General features: G+C 42.3%; 1 protein-coding gene across 2 annotated transcripts in view; it reads right to left on the minus strand.

The window, feature by feature from the left end:
• Positions 1 to 2,371: 2,371 nt before the first annotated feature.
• The window catches only part of LOC139767201 (anion exchange protein 2-like), a 44,307-nt gene continuing 30,640 nt past the window's right edge, over positions 2,372 to 16,038 (minus strand). For both annotated transcript variants that reach the window (XM_071696328.1, XM_071696321.1), the window contains exons 7-14: positions 15,112 to 15,260; positions 14,527 to 14,783; positions 12,633 to 12,816; positions 11,810 to 12,066; positions 8,594 to 8,808; positions 7,494 to 7,702; positions 5,179 to 5,352; positions 2,372 to 5,015 (exon numbers count right to left, since the gene is read on the minus strand). In XM_071696328.1, the coding sequence (XP_071552429.1) occupies positions 4,911 to 5,015; positions 5,179 to 5,352; positions 7,494 to 7,702; positions 8,594 to 8,808; positions 11,810 to 12,066; positions 12,633 to 12,816; positions 14,527 to 14,783; positions 15,112 to 15,260 (1,550 nt within the window). In that variant the 3' untranslated portion in view covers positions 2,372 to 4,910. The remainder of the gene's footprint in view (positions 5,016 to 5,178; positions 5,353 to 7,493; positions 7,703 to 8,593; positions 8,809 to 11,809; positions 12,067 to 12,632; positions 12,817 to 14,526; positions 14,784 to 15,111; positions 15,261 to 16,038) is intronic.

Raw genomic sequence — 16,038 nt, forward strand, 5'->3', positions numbered from 1 at the left:
TGTTGCATATATCTCTTCACGGTGAAGGAAAGGTTCAAAGAGGCCGCTGCTAGTCAACTCACGGGCATCTCGGTAATGTCTGTACAGTAGAACATGTAAATCATTCTGAAGAATTTCACTACTGCACGCCCGGGAGTCGGACCCGGGCCACTGAGAATGCTAGGCAGGCAAACTTTCCCTGGACTACCGATGGGCAAGAACCGGTCTTCCTTAAATTGCTCTAGGTCCTTATGCCCACACGCACTTGGGCCTAGTATGGTCCGACAGGCTGCTCACACCCCAGTCCCAAGGGCACTTGGCCCTCAGTGTGTGGGTAGTGGAACCTAGAGCCGTAACAGCAGCCTAAGAGATAAGTTTTATATTATCAGTAGTCCAGGGGTGCGCTACAGTGCAAGGTGGTCCGGGTTCGATTCTCATGGTGCAACCTCATGCAGTCGGAGGCCGGCTGATACCCACGAGAAAAAATGTAACATGATATGTCGGTCTCAAGTGCACTTTTGTGTAATTAACACGTCGTCCGTACAACACGATAGAATTAAACACTCATCATTCCAGTCGATGTTGTTCAGAGTATTACGTAAATGCAGTCCCGAATTTATTGACGAAGAGTTTGGAAAGATATATTCCATTGGATCCAAGTTAAAGTATTCTAGATCTTTCAATGACAAATATGTTAATCTAGCTATCCTTTTATAGATTTATTTCCAAATCTCTCCTTGACAAAAATCTTTTGGTTTACTGTTTAGTGATAATCTTACTTTAGTTCACAACCTACTCATACTCTTTAGAATATCATAATCAACAACTCTCCAGAAAATTCTGCGGGTTGTGTTTGCAGAATACTGTGTTTCATATTTTATATTGAGCTGACTGTTATGGATCTCTCTCTTAGACATCATGCAACATAGATATTGTATAAGAACAGGCCAAGATTCTAATGCTTTGTGTAATTATGTTAGGAGTCATGACCATCGTTTTAATTGGAAGTGCTAATTCATTTATAACCTGTAACTCTCTGATTAAGAGAAATGTAATAGATTCTTCTCTTATTAAGTACACAAAAAATATGACATGAATATGAATGAAGGTCTATATCAACTGGATAGCTTTGTCGTAGGCAGAATTTGTGAACGGTTTCCTGTCTAGACCACATATTAGAATTTTATGACGCATCGTGACAAACCCGAAAACCACAAACCGCAAACACTTGTGTACTAACGGCATCTTTAGCTCCTTCCATATTGTGTGTATATATATATATATATATATATATATATATATATATATATATATATATATATATATATTTTTTTTTTAATTTTTTTTTTCTAATTTTCCAAAAGAAGGAACTGAGAATTGGGCCAGGTGATAAAGGCCCAGTCCTCTGTTCTTAACGCTACCTCGCTAATGCGGGAAATGGCGAATAGTTTGAAAGAAAAGAAATATATATATATATATATATATATATATATATATATATATATATATATATATATATATATATATATATATATACTGACGGTTCTAAGGTTTCCATCTCATTCCTGTATCTACCCTGACGATTGTAGTAGTCACACGAAAGTGCACTTAGTACTTATCATGTTTCATTTTTCCTCGTAATTATCAGCAAATATTAGTTCACGCGCGTCACTGTGGCCTAGTGCAATATATATATATATATATATATATATATATATATATATATATATATATATATATATATATATATATATTTTTTTTTTTTTTTTTTTTTTTTTGCTGTCTCCCGCGTTTGCGAGGTAGCGCAAGGAAACAGACGAAAGAAATGGCCCAACCCACCCCCATATATATATATATATATATATATATATATATATATAAAGAAGGAACAGAGAAGGGGGTCAGGTGAGGATATTCCTTCCAAGGCCCAGTCCTCTGTTCATAATGCTACCTTGCTATCGCGGGAAATGGCGAATAGTATGAAAGAAAGAAAAAAAAAAATATATATATATATATATATATATTATATATATTATTTCAGCAATCATTGCCTCGCAGTTTAAATTTGTGCTTGGTAAAACGGAGGACCACCAGAGTTCATGTAATAATCAATGAGAAGCAGCTTGTAATGTTAATGAATAATGAATCTCATATAAAGTAAGAAACACAGGTGCATTACGTTCCCCAAATGTGTGACCTAAATCTGCAAAAGTTGAGTACATGGTTAGGCTGCCACGCGCCGCTCAGGTTAGCCATGGTTGGCATTTTCTCGCCATAGCAACCAACATTTTGTATTAATGATAACTTATCTTGCATGTAACACCTTAATGTTCGAAATCATTTCAAGGATCGGTACCACAATCCATGAACTTTATAGATAAAACGCTACATGTGAGATACTGAATTACTAAGTACGAAGGTATATTTCTGTAGTAATACAAGATTAAAAACTAATGAACACCTAATAACAATATCGTAAACTAGCTGTCGGAAAGAATGGACCGTTTACACGTCACTTAACCTTACCCAGAGCACGACGCAACGACCCTTGGAAGTGCTCAAGGTTTGTACCCCCGTGCTAAAGAGGTAATCATACATCGTCTTGGTCCAGTGACATCACGTGATACATACATATGTTCCGTGTAAAGCAGAAGTTACACAGTACAATTTCAGAAATTCAAAGATAATAGTTTTTCTTCCTTGCGCCACCTTAAGCCACTGGTCTTGACATACAACTTCACAGGTCAGTTGATGAGGTGCTCGATGTGAGGAATTTGTGAGGCGAGAATTTCTTCCACAACCAGGAAGTGCTTTGCCCATACCCCTGTCCTGCTTTTAAGATTAGAGAAACTGTGGGATGATTGTAAGTTATTTGGTTGTATAAATATGAGAACAGTTACAAACCAGAGCTAACCCAACCCAACCGAACTGTACCAAGGACAGCCAAGGCGACCTTATGCAATGTTAGGTTAGGTCAGGTTTAGTTAAACTGAACGATCTTTCCTTACCTTAGTCGGTTTAAAGACCGCGACAGCAAAACTTGTATCGTCTCTGTGTGCAGGATGAGGGAAACATTTCTCATACGGCGACGTGGCTGATTTAAAGGATTTGGGGAGAAATGAGACTAGGATGTAGCACGTTGCGGTTCACAAGGAAATCTGTGATGTGACACACTGACTTTCCTGACATATAGGCCATTTGATAGTGAAATTGACATGTCCGTGTCGCGCTGTAAATGCCCAGCAATGATCCTGAAAGGCGATGATATGCAATAAATGGATATGATTTATGGAATATCCGACGCATTACCGGTGTTGCGTGGAACAGGGCGAAAGTGAAACGTGGCATGCGCAAAGCAACCAAAATTGCACTAAAAGCCTTACGTTACGCTTCTCTACGTCTGGCAAATGTCCACGAAAACCGCATAACAAATAAATGACCACAAAATTACAGAAATATGTAAAATCACTTAAGGAACAGTAAAATGATCCTCGTGCCGGACTTTGAATTACAGGTAAGAACATTAGTGGAAGGAACAACAAAAATGGAGGTATGTCGTGGGTTGACTTGCGCTGGACTTGATTTTAATTCTTATTTAGAAATCATTGTTTATTTTCTTTCTTCCATCATAGGTTTGTCCATTTCTACGTAAATGAATCATCTTTACTTTGCTAGGAGTAGTCAGAAGTTAATGTTAAGCTGGCGCAAGGAAAATGGATAATACATGAAAACACGGTTGTCACTTAAGGAAGTCGGCCAATTTGATCTAACACTTAGTTACCAGAAGCACGTAGACAATGTTGCTTAAGCACGTACATTATCCTACAAAAGTGTGTGTGTGCTCTTGTGGGTCTTGTCAACCAGGTTCTAGTATGTTCTGAACTATTTTGGAGTGATTTGTTTGAACAAGGAAATTCTTTGACCTTGGAAGTTATTGATAGATATTTAGAGATTGATTGATTGATATTGATATTGATTGATATTTAGAGAATTATCATATTCTGGTCGTCAATGTTAGTGTTATGTTACGGTGTCTTGTCCAGATGTAGCGTCAACTGTTAAGACATATTCACGTGCTGAACTCATATCAAGTATTTACGTCCCATACTTCGCTCCCGTTAGATTCCCCCACTAGACATCATAGCCCCTGGTATTGATGTGATTATCAGTGTAAATTCAACGAACTACTACTGTTTTCTGTTTAGGCCATATGCAAAGTCATGTACTACTAGCGTCAACCTCTCATCAAGGCAGAGGTTGCTCTCCACATACAAAGTTTGACGTGCGTTGAACCTGTATGTATTTTTTTGTTCTTGAGGCTTTCATGTACCTCCAACAGCTTAGACCCCAGCCAGCAGCCAGACTGCCGAAACGCCATGGTCGCACAGCCAAGGGTGACCTATACGAGCACATACGCATATATGCAGAGTACCTCCCTGCTGAATGAGCAAGTTAAGGCTGTTCTGTCTCTGTGGTACAGTCCAGCGTCTGTTGATTCTTTCCATTTTGAGGTAGATATAACAGTGAGACTTGTCACTGATAAGTTAACCGGTTCAGGTCGCGTGAATCATAATTTCCTCACTACATATGTGAATTGATTTGTTCACTGTAGAGCGTCTCCCACCTTGAACTGCCTTCCCACGGCCGTTTCGACACTCATCGTGCGGAATTAGGTCAATGTGGCCGCTCGACCGTGTTTCCATTGATTACCAGCTTGTTTCTTAATATTGTCAGTACAAACTTAACAATAACATTAGTAATATATATATAAAAAAAGCTTTCCTTTTTACACTAGGTATTGAAAACAAAGAAATAACATGATCCCCCTTATCGTATATGATAAAAAAATCTCTTGACTGAAAAGATTTTTTTTTTGTAAGAGCCCGAAATAAAAGAATGATGGGAGTTGGTTGTGGTGGAAGGCGGTGTGTTTAGTTCTGGTGGTGGTGCTCGACGTCGGTGTGGAGGCTGTGGGTCTCCTCAAAGAAGTCGGGTTCGTCATTCTTTTTGTCATCGCTGGACTCCTTCCCGTCGAGCTGTGCCGAGGACAACAAAAACATGTAAAGATACATAAACTGACATTTTGTTCTGAGATTAATTAATCAGTCAGTTCAAGAGATGTAGTCATGTCAGCAGACAAATGATTCAGCTTTACTGCTGTTGTCAAGAGGCCTCCAAAAGAGTAACTACAAATCTTACGGCGCTGAGCTCTGCGCTCGTGAATCCGTAGGGCAGGAGGTAGAGCCTCATGGGGATGAGGAGCATGAGGACGAAGGGGAAGCAGAGGGCTGCGGGCGACTGCTTCACCACCCACAACACCACCAGCATCACGAACTGGATGCCGGTGAAGGCGTGCATCTTCAAGGTGCGGACCTGTGGCAGACAATACTATACTGGAGAAAGAAAATATATAAAACAAAAATGTATATAACGTGTGTTTACGTTTTCGTCGAACATACATGTATAGTGTGGGAAAATTAGCGCTGTTTGAATAATTTTTTTGAGTTACTCATATTTGATCGTCGTTTATATTTTAGATGGTCCAGATATACAGTGGATCGTGGCTAGAATGTGGGAAAAATGACTTGGTTTGACATGCAAAGCTGCAGGAATGAATATCCTGGTGTATTACCCGGGAAGTAACTTGTTACTGTTGACGTGTGTTACGTCAGAGCCCAGGGAAGATGGCTAGATATTCCCACGCCGAGGAAAGGTTCCTTTATGGGAACATTCCTGAGATACTGAGCTTGGTCTGTACCAAAGGAGAACTGGAGACGTCTGATCAACTGACCTAACGAGAAGCATTATTATTTTTTTTTCACGTTCTGTGTGGGTGTGATTTGCAGTACTGGAGATTTTTCATGTGTCTGTCCATAGGAAGAACAGCATGTTGTTTTTCACTTCCTTTCACTACTTTCAGCTTCTTTTACATTCCAGCATTGAATGCCATGACCCTGGCCGATGAGGGGGTCAGGTCATAGGCCAGTGGTGTCGAGGTTGGAGTGAAGATATGCTTCTTAAGGGTGAAGTGAAAATGCTTTAGTGAAAATGAGTTTCATTAGGGTCGAGATGCGTATATCGAGAGTGAGGTGAACTTACGTATAGCGAAAGTGTGTTGAAGATGAGTTCGGAGGTGTCTCCCTCCGTAGTGAACATGACCATGGGTGAAAGTGCGGAGGGAGACATTCAAAATTCGCTCGTAAATGTTGGCCTTTCTAGTTTGACTTCTTTTGCATGAAGGCAGCGCTCGCAGCAGGGAGGCAGTCCCACAACATGAAATCAGTTCCCATATCATGAAATCAGTATCCACAGCATGAAATCAGTACCCACAGCATGAATGCAGTACTCATAACACGAAAGCAGCACAGAGCTTAAAGACTACTCAAAGCATGAAGGCAGTACACAGAGCATGAAAGCAATTCTTACATGAGTGAAGGCAGTGCTCACATGAAGAAAGTACCCACAAGAAGGCATTGCTGACAAATTGATTTAAATTTTCCGTTAGAATTTTTTTTTTTTATAATGTATTTGTTCAGTAGGCTGCTGTATTCCTCCATGTTTACCTCCTACATGATAGATTTCGTCATGACGACGGACAGTGAGAGCTGGTCAGTGCATTCTGCTCCAGAGCCAGTCTCCTGGGACATAGGGATCCCGTAAGGAATACTGAAGAATTTAGACAGTTTTCCGCGCTAAACATGCTGTCAATCGGTGGTATTCTCCGTGCTTATACCTCATTCATGGTATTCACGAAACTTCGTAAGCATATAATTTCTCATCTTTAATTCATGGTGTGGTATTAGATGGTAATATTTCACCCCTATACCAGGGTGTGGTATCAGATGGTAATGTCTTACCCTTATACCAGGGCGTGGTAAAAGATGGTAATAACTCACCCATATACCATGGTATGGCATTAGATGGTAATATCTCACCCTTATACCAGGGTGTGGTATTGAATGGTAATGTCATACCCTTATACCAGGGCGTGGTAATAGATGGTAATAACACCCTTATACCATGGTATGGCATTAGATGGTAATGTCTCACCCCTATACCAGAGTGTGGTATTAGATGGTAATATCTTACCCTTATACCAGAGTGTGGTATTGGATGGTAATATCTTACCCTTATACCAGAGTGTGGTATTAGATGGTAATGTCTCACCCTCATACCAGAGTGTGGTATTAGATGGTAATGTCTTACCCTTATACCAGAGTGCGGTATTAGATGGTAATGTCTCACCCTTATACCAGAGTGTGGTATTAGATAGTAATATCTTACCCTTTTATCAGAGAGTGTGGTATTAGATGGTAATGTCTCACCCTTATACCAGAGTGTGGTATTAGATGGTAATATCTTACCCTTATACCAGAGTGTGGTATTAGATGGTAATATCTCAACCTTATATATGGGTGTGGTATTAGAAGGTATTATCTCACCCTCATTTCAGGGTGTGGTAGTAATAGGTGATAACATATTGGGCGCATGAGGTGCAGCCTCACACATCCTACCTTCTTGACGTAGGGGACGGCTGGATGGTGCTTGACGGGCATCAGGACCAGGATGAGCCGCTCGATGAACTGTATGCCAGCGGTGGATGACACGCCCATGTACAGGAAGATACCGAACAGCACAGACTTGGGCACCATGTTCAGGACGGAGGCCAGGAGCACAGCCAACCCCACCATGACCGACACAAAGAAGGCGCTCAGTCGCTGCTCTGTTGGGGGGAGGAGAGATGAAAAGTTGTCTCTTTGCAAATGTCTCTATCACAGGAGATCGCCATTCATATCATGGATAGAGATTTAGCTGAAGTGTTAAGTTATGATCTCATTACTGTTTCACGTTCGCTCTTGCCGTTTACATTATGGTTATCAATCACTACAGAACATTACGATGTCCATGTGTAGAAACAGTAGTGTATGTGAGAAATGGTAAGAAACTCTGTGCTTTGACGTGACTAAGTGAGCCTCAGGTTGCACCTCGAGTTGTAAGACTGTATGGAAAGGAGTCTGGGTTGCCTTAGCAGATGAGGTGCCATGTTGATGGAGAAAGAACAGGAAAGATATACTGTGTGCCAATGGAGGAGGTGTTTCACACCACTGGTTATAACCAAGGAGAAAGTAGCATTGAGAGAGAAGAGAACGAACGGAGAAATATATTTCTTTTTGAGTCCTACATTCCCCTGAATGGAGGTGTCTTCATTACCCCAGCCGGGCTACTGTTCTGTTGCCTGGCACCTGTAGCTGGGTACCTGTGTTATGGAGAGGCAGTTGGCCAGTGTTAACTATTCCTAAGCACTTCCCTCATTACTCACGGTAAAACTCTCGGCTCCACAGAACCGGACGGCAGCGCTCTAAACATTTGCCCCAAGTCGCATCTATTTTTGGTACCTCCACCTCAAGAAGTGTGGAGGCGTGTGGAGACTAAATGACAAGAGGCTTTCATCGTAGACAAGCTGACTAGTTTACAGGCGACGAGAAGAGAAGTGGGAAGTAAGAGCGAGGAAGAACAATGGTAATTAGGAATAATGGTGTGATGGTATGCAGTCTGGACTCTGATAAACAGAAGAAATTAGATGAGCCATGCAAGCGTTTCCTGACTCACATACCTTTAACGCCCTCGATCTTGGGGCCTTCTCCCGGGGTCTGCTTGGAGCTCATGACCGTGAGGGCGGCCGTGTGGGAGACCGTCCGGACGCAGGCTGGGCCCATGAAGGGAGCGCCAAACACTCCAGATATAAAGTTGATGAAGCAAGAGAGAACAAGATCCCAATGGAAGCCGGAACCTTTCTTCATGTTACGCTCTGGCTTGGAGAGAATCAAACTGGAAGAGGAAAATGAATGATATGATGATTATTGAATATTGCATTAAATTTAAAGGAGAAATCCAAAGGAAGATGGGCTCACTGTGCGTAAGTGTAATGAACTATTTTTGCAGTAACAGGGGAGAGAGCCCTGCGGGGCTATGCCTCTTGAACTTTGTCAGCCAGCTTTTCAAATTTTTGTATAATGTCAACATTCACAATTTTATCATTTAGTTTAGTCTTTGTATTTGTACTAAAATTTTCTTGGTTAGTTTCATGGCATGAGCTTTCGTTGCTCTACGTCTCAACGTAGAACTGCTGAATGTCAACATTTTCATACTGGTTTGGAAACTTGAAGGTTGTGATCAAATACCCTTTTATCTAACTCTTTTTCCAAGGTAGGCGAAGTTACAGGCCCTAGCCTATCCCTGTAATCTGGATCTTTTATTGCACGTGCCATCTTTCTTACCTTCCTTAGGACCGTCTCTACTATTTCCTATATCCCGCTAGATGGTAATCACATTGAGGCAGTCTTTCATTTTGTTCCATCCGCGATATTTTACATATGCTCGGGTTAAATTTTATCGACCAAAGTCTCAGACCAACTTTGGAGTCTGTTTGGGTCCCTTTGTATATAGATACAATCCTCCTCGCTCTTTTTCCAGTTCAAGTTTTATATATGATAGTTTCGGTATCAGTGTTAGTATGTGTGAAGATAAGATGTAGCATTGATTGTGTACCAGTGTCTGTCATCCTAGCGGGTTCAGTGACATGTCGGTTCAGGTAAATTTCCTGTATATACTCCTAAAATCTTGTCTCCATGACTCCTGTAGCCATGAGAATCCAAATTCCCTCAGTTTGTTTATAATTGAAATCCCCTGTTGTCAGTACACTACCGTCGCTGTGGTGTAAATATATTACTACTTCATGTACTATCATGATTGTTCCGTTATTGTTATCATTGTGTATTTATCCTGGGTCACTGAAATTCTTTGGGGAATTGTATATCAACACTTCTTTACAGTCACTCTTCCCATTATGTAGTGTCTGAACGGGCCAACCTCCATCATTTCTTGATGCTTAAGGCTGTCTTTTATTAAGAGTGCCAATCCTTCCCCTCTGCTCTGCCTTCTCTTTCCTTCTGGACAGAACAAATGAGATCTTTTCTCTTCCGTAGGCTCTGTTTCCACGAGTCCAGCAATCTCTGGTGTACTCCTTATACGATTCCTGAATTCCGTCTGTTTCACGTTAACTGCTGACCCATCGGCATTTGTTTACATTGCTAGGCCTGACGTTACCATCTCTTAATACTCCTGCCCTCTCTGCAGTGTTGCTCTGTCCTCTTGCCTTGCTTGGTCTCTGGTGTTTGCCTTCTGACTGTATTCTTTGCTTTTCTCCCTCTCATCGTTTGATCTGTCACGTCTGATGAATACTTTACTGCATTCCACCTTGTTAAATGTTTCTTTGCTTGCCTGAGTAACTTCTGTCTGGATGACTCCAAGTGAAACGTGACTATAAAAAGGTTTCCCGTTCACGTCTTGATTATGACAACGAATCATTTTCTTTTCTTTTAGCATCGACATTCCGTCTGGTATTTATTTACCTTCCAGCAGTCTTTTCATAAGCATTTCTTCTCTCCTTCGCTCTTCTTCCTTATCTGATGTGATATACCAAACCAAAAACGATTAGTGATTTGCATCTATGGACTTCCTGCTTTACTGATACATCTAATTCTCTTGCTACCTACTTTTCAACTAGATCCTTCAGTGTTGCATTGTCAACCTCTGTTGCTCTGAATTCTCCCTTTAAACTAACGAGCACAAGGCCTGTATGCTGTATTACTCTGTATTACTCTTTCTGCAGCTTCATTTGATATGTCTACCTTTGTTAGTTTGGCCCCAGGTGTATGTTCCACTGCATCAGTCTTCATGATCTGTGTCTGTTGATCAGCTGCCGAAATTGCACCTTTAGCACCTCCTTGCCTACTGTCGCCAGTAGATTCTGTATGTTTTTTAAGTTCTTTGCTCTAGTTGAACAGTCTCTAGGACGTCTTGAAAAGACCCACCATATATAATTTGCTTTATAATGAATGACCTTTTTTCCTTTATTTACCTCTTCAGTCCTGTCTACTACACTTAAATTTTGCTTATATCCAGTGACTATACTTCTCAGATCCCTAAGTTCCTCTCTCTTCTCATGGCATCTTTTATGGGCCTAAGCTTGATCCCTCTGCTTCTGTTCGCCCATCTCTGATAGTAGTAACTTCTAATCCTGTTCATTAATGGTTTCAGAAAGCCTCTTTAAACCGCTGACCTCTGGTGATTCAAGCTTGATCTCTTCCTCATTTCGCCTCCAGAAAGACCTGGTCAAAATTGCTTGTGCTTCCCTCATACCTGAATCCATTTCTAAGATCATTATTTGATTCCTCAAATAGAAAATAACTTTAACATTTGTCAGCATACAAAGATCTGTCCAGGGAGTGTTATGTATACCCAGATGTTAGTGTTACGATGTGGTTGTAGATATTGTACATTTCATCTTTACTCACAGTTACTCTTCTTTATACTAATTCTTAAAAGCACAAGTGCCCACTCTTCTCATGTTAGTGATTTAACATTACTTACTGCCTGGATATCCTGTAAGCGCTTAGTATCTTAAAATTTTGATCTATTGAGGTTGACAACACTTTGAACACTCGACTTGAATATGAGGCTTTTCAACCCCACAAGTTTTATTACCAGAATCCCGAGTATTGGCACGATCAGACATGAATCCACATAATATACTGTATCATTATGGAGCTCCTTCACTCCCTCTCCTTACTTGTTCACAGTAGGCCAACTACAATGTAAATCCTCAAAAACATTGAATATCAGCAGGCAGTTCTCTGAAGCCCTCTCTCCACCAGCACCAGTGTGTGTGTGTGTGTGTGTGTGTGTGTGTGTGTGTGCGTGTGTGTGTTCCTGATATATAGCAAGACATAGAATGAGAAGAAAAGACATTTCGGATGATAGAACTTACTGGCAAATATTTTCCTCCAGGAAGACAAGGAAGAAGAGGAGTAGAGATGTTGGTGCAGCAGCGAACATGCACCACACGGGGAGGGGCTTGGTGTGTCCCAGTGGGTTGATGAACCAGCCACGGACGGCGGGGTTGGAGGGCTGGATACCCTCAGGCATAGTCAGCTTGTCCGTGTACGTGTCCTTGATCAAGATGTCAAGCGACACCATCAGGACAATCGAGATGGGAACACCGAAGTCTCCAAGCGCCCGGCGCACCTGTTTGAGTACAAAGACAAATTGGTGTCTTATGTCGGCTTCTGGCAGGCTCGGTGCTCATACACGTAGCAACAGTAACGCAGGAACGACGTCCAGGAGATTCATAGTAACCTAACTGAGACTCGACCCAGGCATGATGGAGACCAAATTTACAGCAAGTAATGTGTTACATTTTACGCGACGAAGTTTTTCATGTGACGGACAATGCAGGAGACTTCTTGATGTCTGATGTTTACGAAAACCATTGTTTGGAAATCTATAAATTCAGACATTATGATGGGTTAACATATTCATCAACTGAAGACAAATAACTCTTTTAAAACCTAGTTCATCGTTAACAGCTGATGATTAGGTATCTGACAAAACTTTTTTTTCACTACTGTATCTCATTAGGAAGATTGAAGTCTGTATCTGGAGTTTATGAAATTTAGCAACTGAGAGGTTCCCTGTATGGCAGCATTCCTAACATATACGGCAGTAACGTTACCACAGAATGTATGACAGTGATGTTGAGACAACAAGTATGTCACTTACGCTGCAACAACAATGCACTGCGCTCAACTTACGCTTCTGCCAAGATATTTCGAGTTACGGAAGTGTTTCAGCTTGAAGGCGATGAGGAAGGTCCCCAGCATGAGGATCATGGAGAGCAGGGCAGTGTTGGGCTGGGGAAGCTTGCCGATCTCCACTGTAGCCCCATCGTCGGTCTCATTGTACAGCGTCCCGTTGATGATGACGGCGCCTTGGAAACTAGCAAGAAGAAAATAAAGATGATACGTTGAGGAGGTGGAGTCATACATAGGTGGACAGAGGCTGGAGATACAGTGACTGTGTACATACACACATTGTCATTCCCTCGTGATGTCAGCAGATGTGTGTCAGTAATAGCAGGGCAGAATCTCCCGCATCATAGCATCATACATTCACGAGGGACAAACCCAGCCTCGGCCGCAGTGGCACACCAGAGAAGAAGCTGCTATTGACAAGAGCCCGTGCCAGGCATGGACCTGGCGAATCTTTACACACACACACACACACACACACACACACACACACACACACACACACACACACACACACACCTCCCCATGTCTTGGCAGTGATCCCAGTGTGTTGGCTCACACCACTCTTGTATCTCACACGAATATCTCTTACATCTTTCTTCCATGTGATCTTTATTATTACTAAAGTACTTTTTAACTCTCCACTGACTTACCATTGTGAACCACTCTAGGCTCATGATCTCAGCGTATTTAAAAGAAATTCGCTCTCCCATAACTCATGTATTCGATAAGGAAAGCCATTTTCAGTTGTGTATATCCTATGACCCATGCAGCATGACGGGACGACCCTGTCGTATGACGGTATTAACTTCGACTTAAACCGTAAGGGTCAGGTCATAGGTCAGGGCATCATACCAAAAGGACGGCCGTTAGTAATCAAGGGTCGTGCTGTCGTGATCAAGGGGTTCGCTAGTTTACACGAGAATCGCTGAGGGAGCAGCTGGTGCTTATCCCCAGTCACCAGCCAGCTAGCCTCAGCCGATGCTGTATCACACCTCTGACAGCAGCTGTTCCCTCTCCTCAGTCACCAGCCAGCCGCATTAGTGCTGCATCACACCTCCCACAACCAACCTCAGGTGGTGTTGCTCTGTCTGCTCTTCCATACCATCTCTCTCGCCCTTTTCCTGATCTTTCCACATGTCCATCCCTTCCTCTCTTTCCCTCTCCTTTGCCTTGCATACACAGCCTATAGAAATATGTTTCCTCCTCACAATTCTCATTCTCCCTGCACTATATTCTCTTCTTCTTCTTCTTCTTCTTCTTCTTCTTCTTCTTCTTCTTCTTCTTCTTCTTCTTCTTCTTTTTCACATCATATGCTTCCGACGTTGAACACACTATTATATGATCAGTGAATTCCTTTTGCGTCCGTATTCTTAATCCTTTAACCTCCTTTTAAGAAATCCTACAACCTTACACACACACACACACACACACACACACACACACACACACACACACACACACACACACACACACACACACACACACACACACACACACACACACACACACACACACACACACACACACACACACACACACACACAACAAATTTCCTCACCATGTAAGAGTTAAAGCAAGGGTGACGTGGCCGCAACCTTCAAAGTTTGGTGAGGTCGAGAGTGAACACTTGTAAAGGTGTCGGGCTAGAACGACCAGAGACCGTGTCATGACATGAAACTAAGGAAAACACTTTTTGAAAAGATACAAAGTATTACTTTTATAGTGTGAGAGTAGGGGATGATTGGAATGAGCCTAATAATGAAACTGGATGCGGATTATACAAAGTTTAGAAATGCATGATAACATGGTTGACGAGAGGGTGCTCCACGAGTGTGGAACACCTTCCCCGCACGGGACAAATATATATATTTTTCGTAACCCAAAGAAAACGTACAATTCTGAGTAGTTGCCCTGCATGAAGCTATAGTCTGCCTGGAGAGGGTGTTCGCGGAAGATGCCTGCCAGCTTGACGAAGGCTTCGAAGATGAAGATGAGGCAGACCAGGGTCGAGAAGATCTCCTCAGTGAATCTGGTGAACTTCTTGACGATAGCAACTGCTTCAAAGGCGGCCACCAGCAGCCCTGTCACCGTCATCCACACGCCGATCCACACCCTCATGGACAGGAAGTCCAGATCGTACGTCATGGTGAACTGGACAGAAGATGACACGGTGAACCAGAGGGAAAATAAATCAGATTGTAATATGCTGATGATCGACATCTATAGGAAAGTCTAATATTGTATCATGCCCATAACTATCATCTAATGCCGGAAGAGTCGGCCACTTGTTCTTACTATACTGGACGTCAGTAAAAGGAGAGTGATGACGTACTCAATCTGTTGAGGACGACGGTTCGATCCTTGGCCTCTGACCTGACCCGTAAAGGTACGTCATTATCGTGAGGTGTTGTACCGTCGTGCTCACAAGGTTAAAGTGTTGCAGGTCACGGTCCTGATGTTACACGGAGGGAAGACTAACCTGGTACAGACTCATGTCGAAGATCATGAGGGGTCCCGTGGCGCCGATGATGAGCAGAGGTTGGGCAGCGAACAAGGCGAAGATGACGCCGTTCACGGCCGAGATGAGGAGGCACTCGCCTACCCCGATGTAGTTGTCCATCTTGTCACCTGAGTTATGGTCATACGTTAGCTGTCATGCCGGCAGTAAGGTTGATGCATTTGATGTGTTACATGCGGAATGGTGAACAATGGCACGTCATGCAGGATGGTCAAAAGAACTTATGCTTAAATTCTTGGCTGCGTGAACGTGAAGGGTACACGTCTCTCCTGGACGTTCATGGCCACACCTCCAGGTCCAGCAAACCTGGCCATCTTGGATTACCCCTCCTGGTGTGGCCAACTAATGAATTCCGGATACAACTCAGTAAGAGTTACACGTATTTTTTTTTCAGCTGGTTGTGGTGCAGTAAACTATCTATACATATATAAAGGAGGGATAGTTAAGGTGATCGATGAACTGTGGTTAATTAGTCAGTTGATTGTTTGGGCTTCAAGTTGGTTGGTTGCTTAGGTATTAAGTCTGTCAATTGCCAGGGTCATTACGGCCGTCAACACCAAGCTACATCTGCCACTCGTAAGATCTTTAAGACCTTCTTCAGGTATTAAGGATAGCTCTAAGACCACAGACACTCTCACTATGTATATGACCCCTTCGGCTTATCAACCTCCAGGATCATTAAGTCCGTCAACGTCAACTTATGACAACCAGTCAGAAATTGTTAAAGACCCTCACCAGATGTTCCGGCTAACTCTTAAGACCATGCACATTTTTACTGCATATAAGGCCCTTGAAAACCAGTCAAGAACACACGTCTTAAAGTGTTGAAGATTTATTTAAAATGAAAAAAAGAAAAAGAAATAAAATGACAATGAAGGGTACACATAA

Source organism: Panulirus ornatus, chromosome 4 (genome assembly GCF_036320965.1).
Source record: "Panulirus ornatus isolate Po-2019 chromosome 4, ASM3632096v1, whole genome shotgun sequence".
NCBI lineage: Eukaryota > Metazoa > Arthropoda > Malacostraca > Decapoda > Palinuridae > Panulirus > Panulirus ornatus.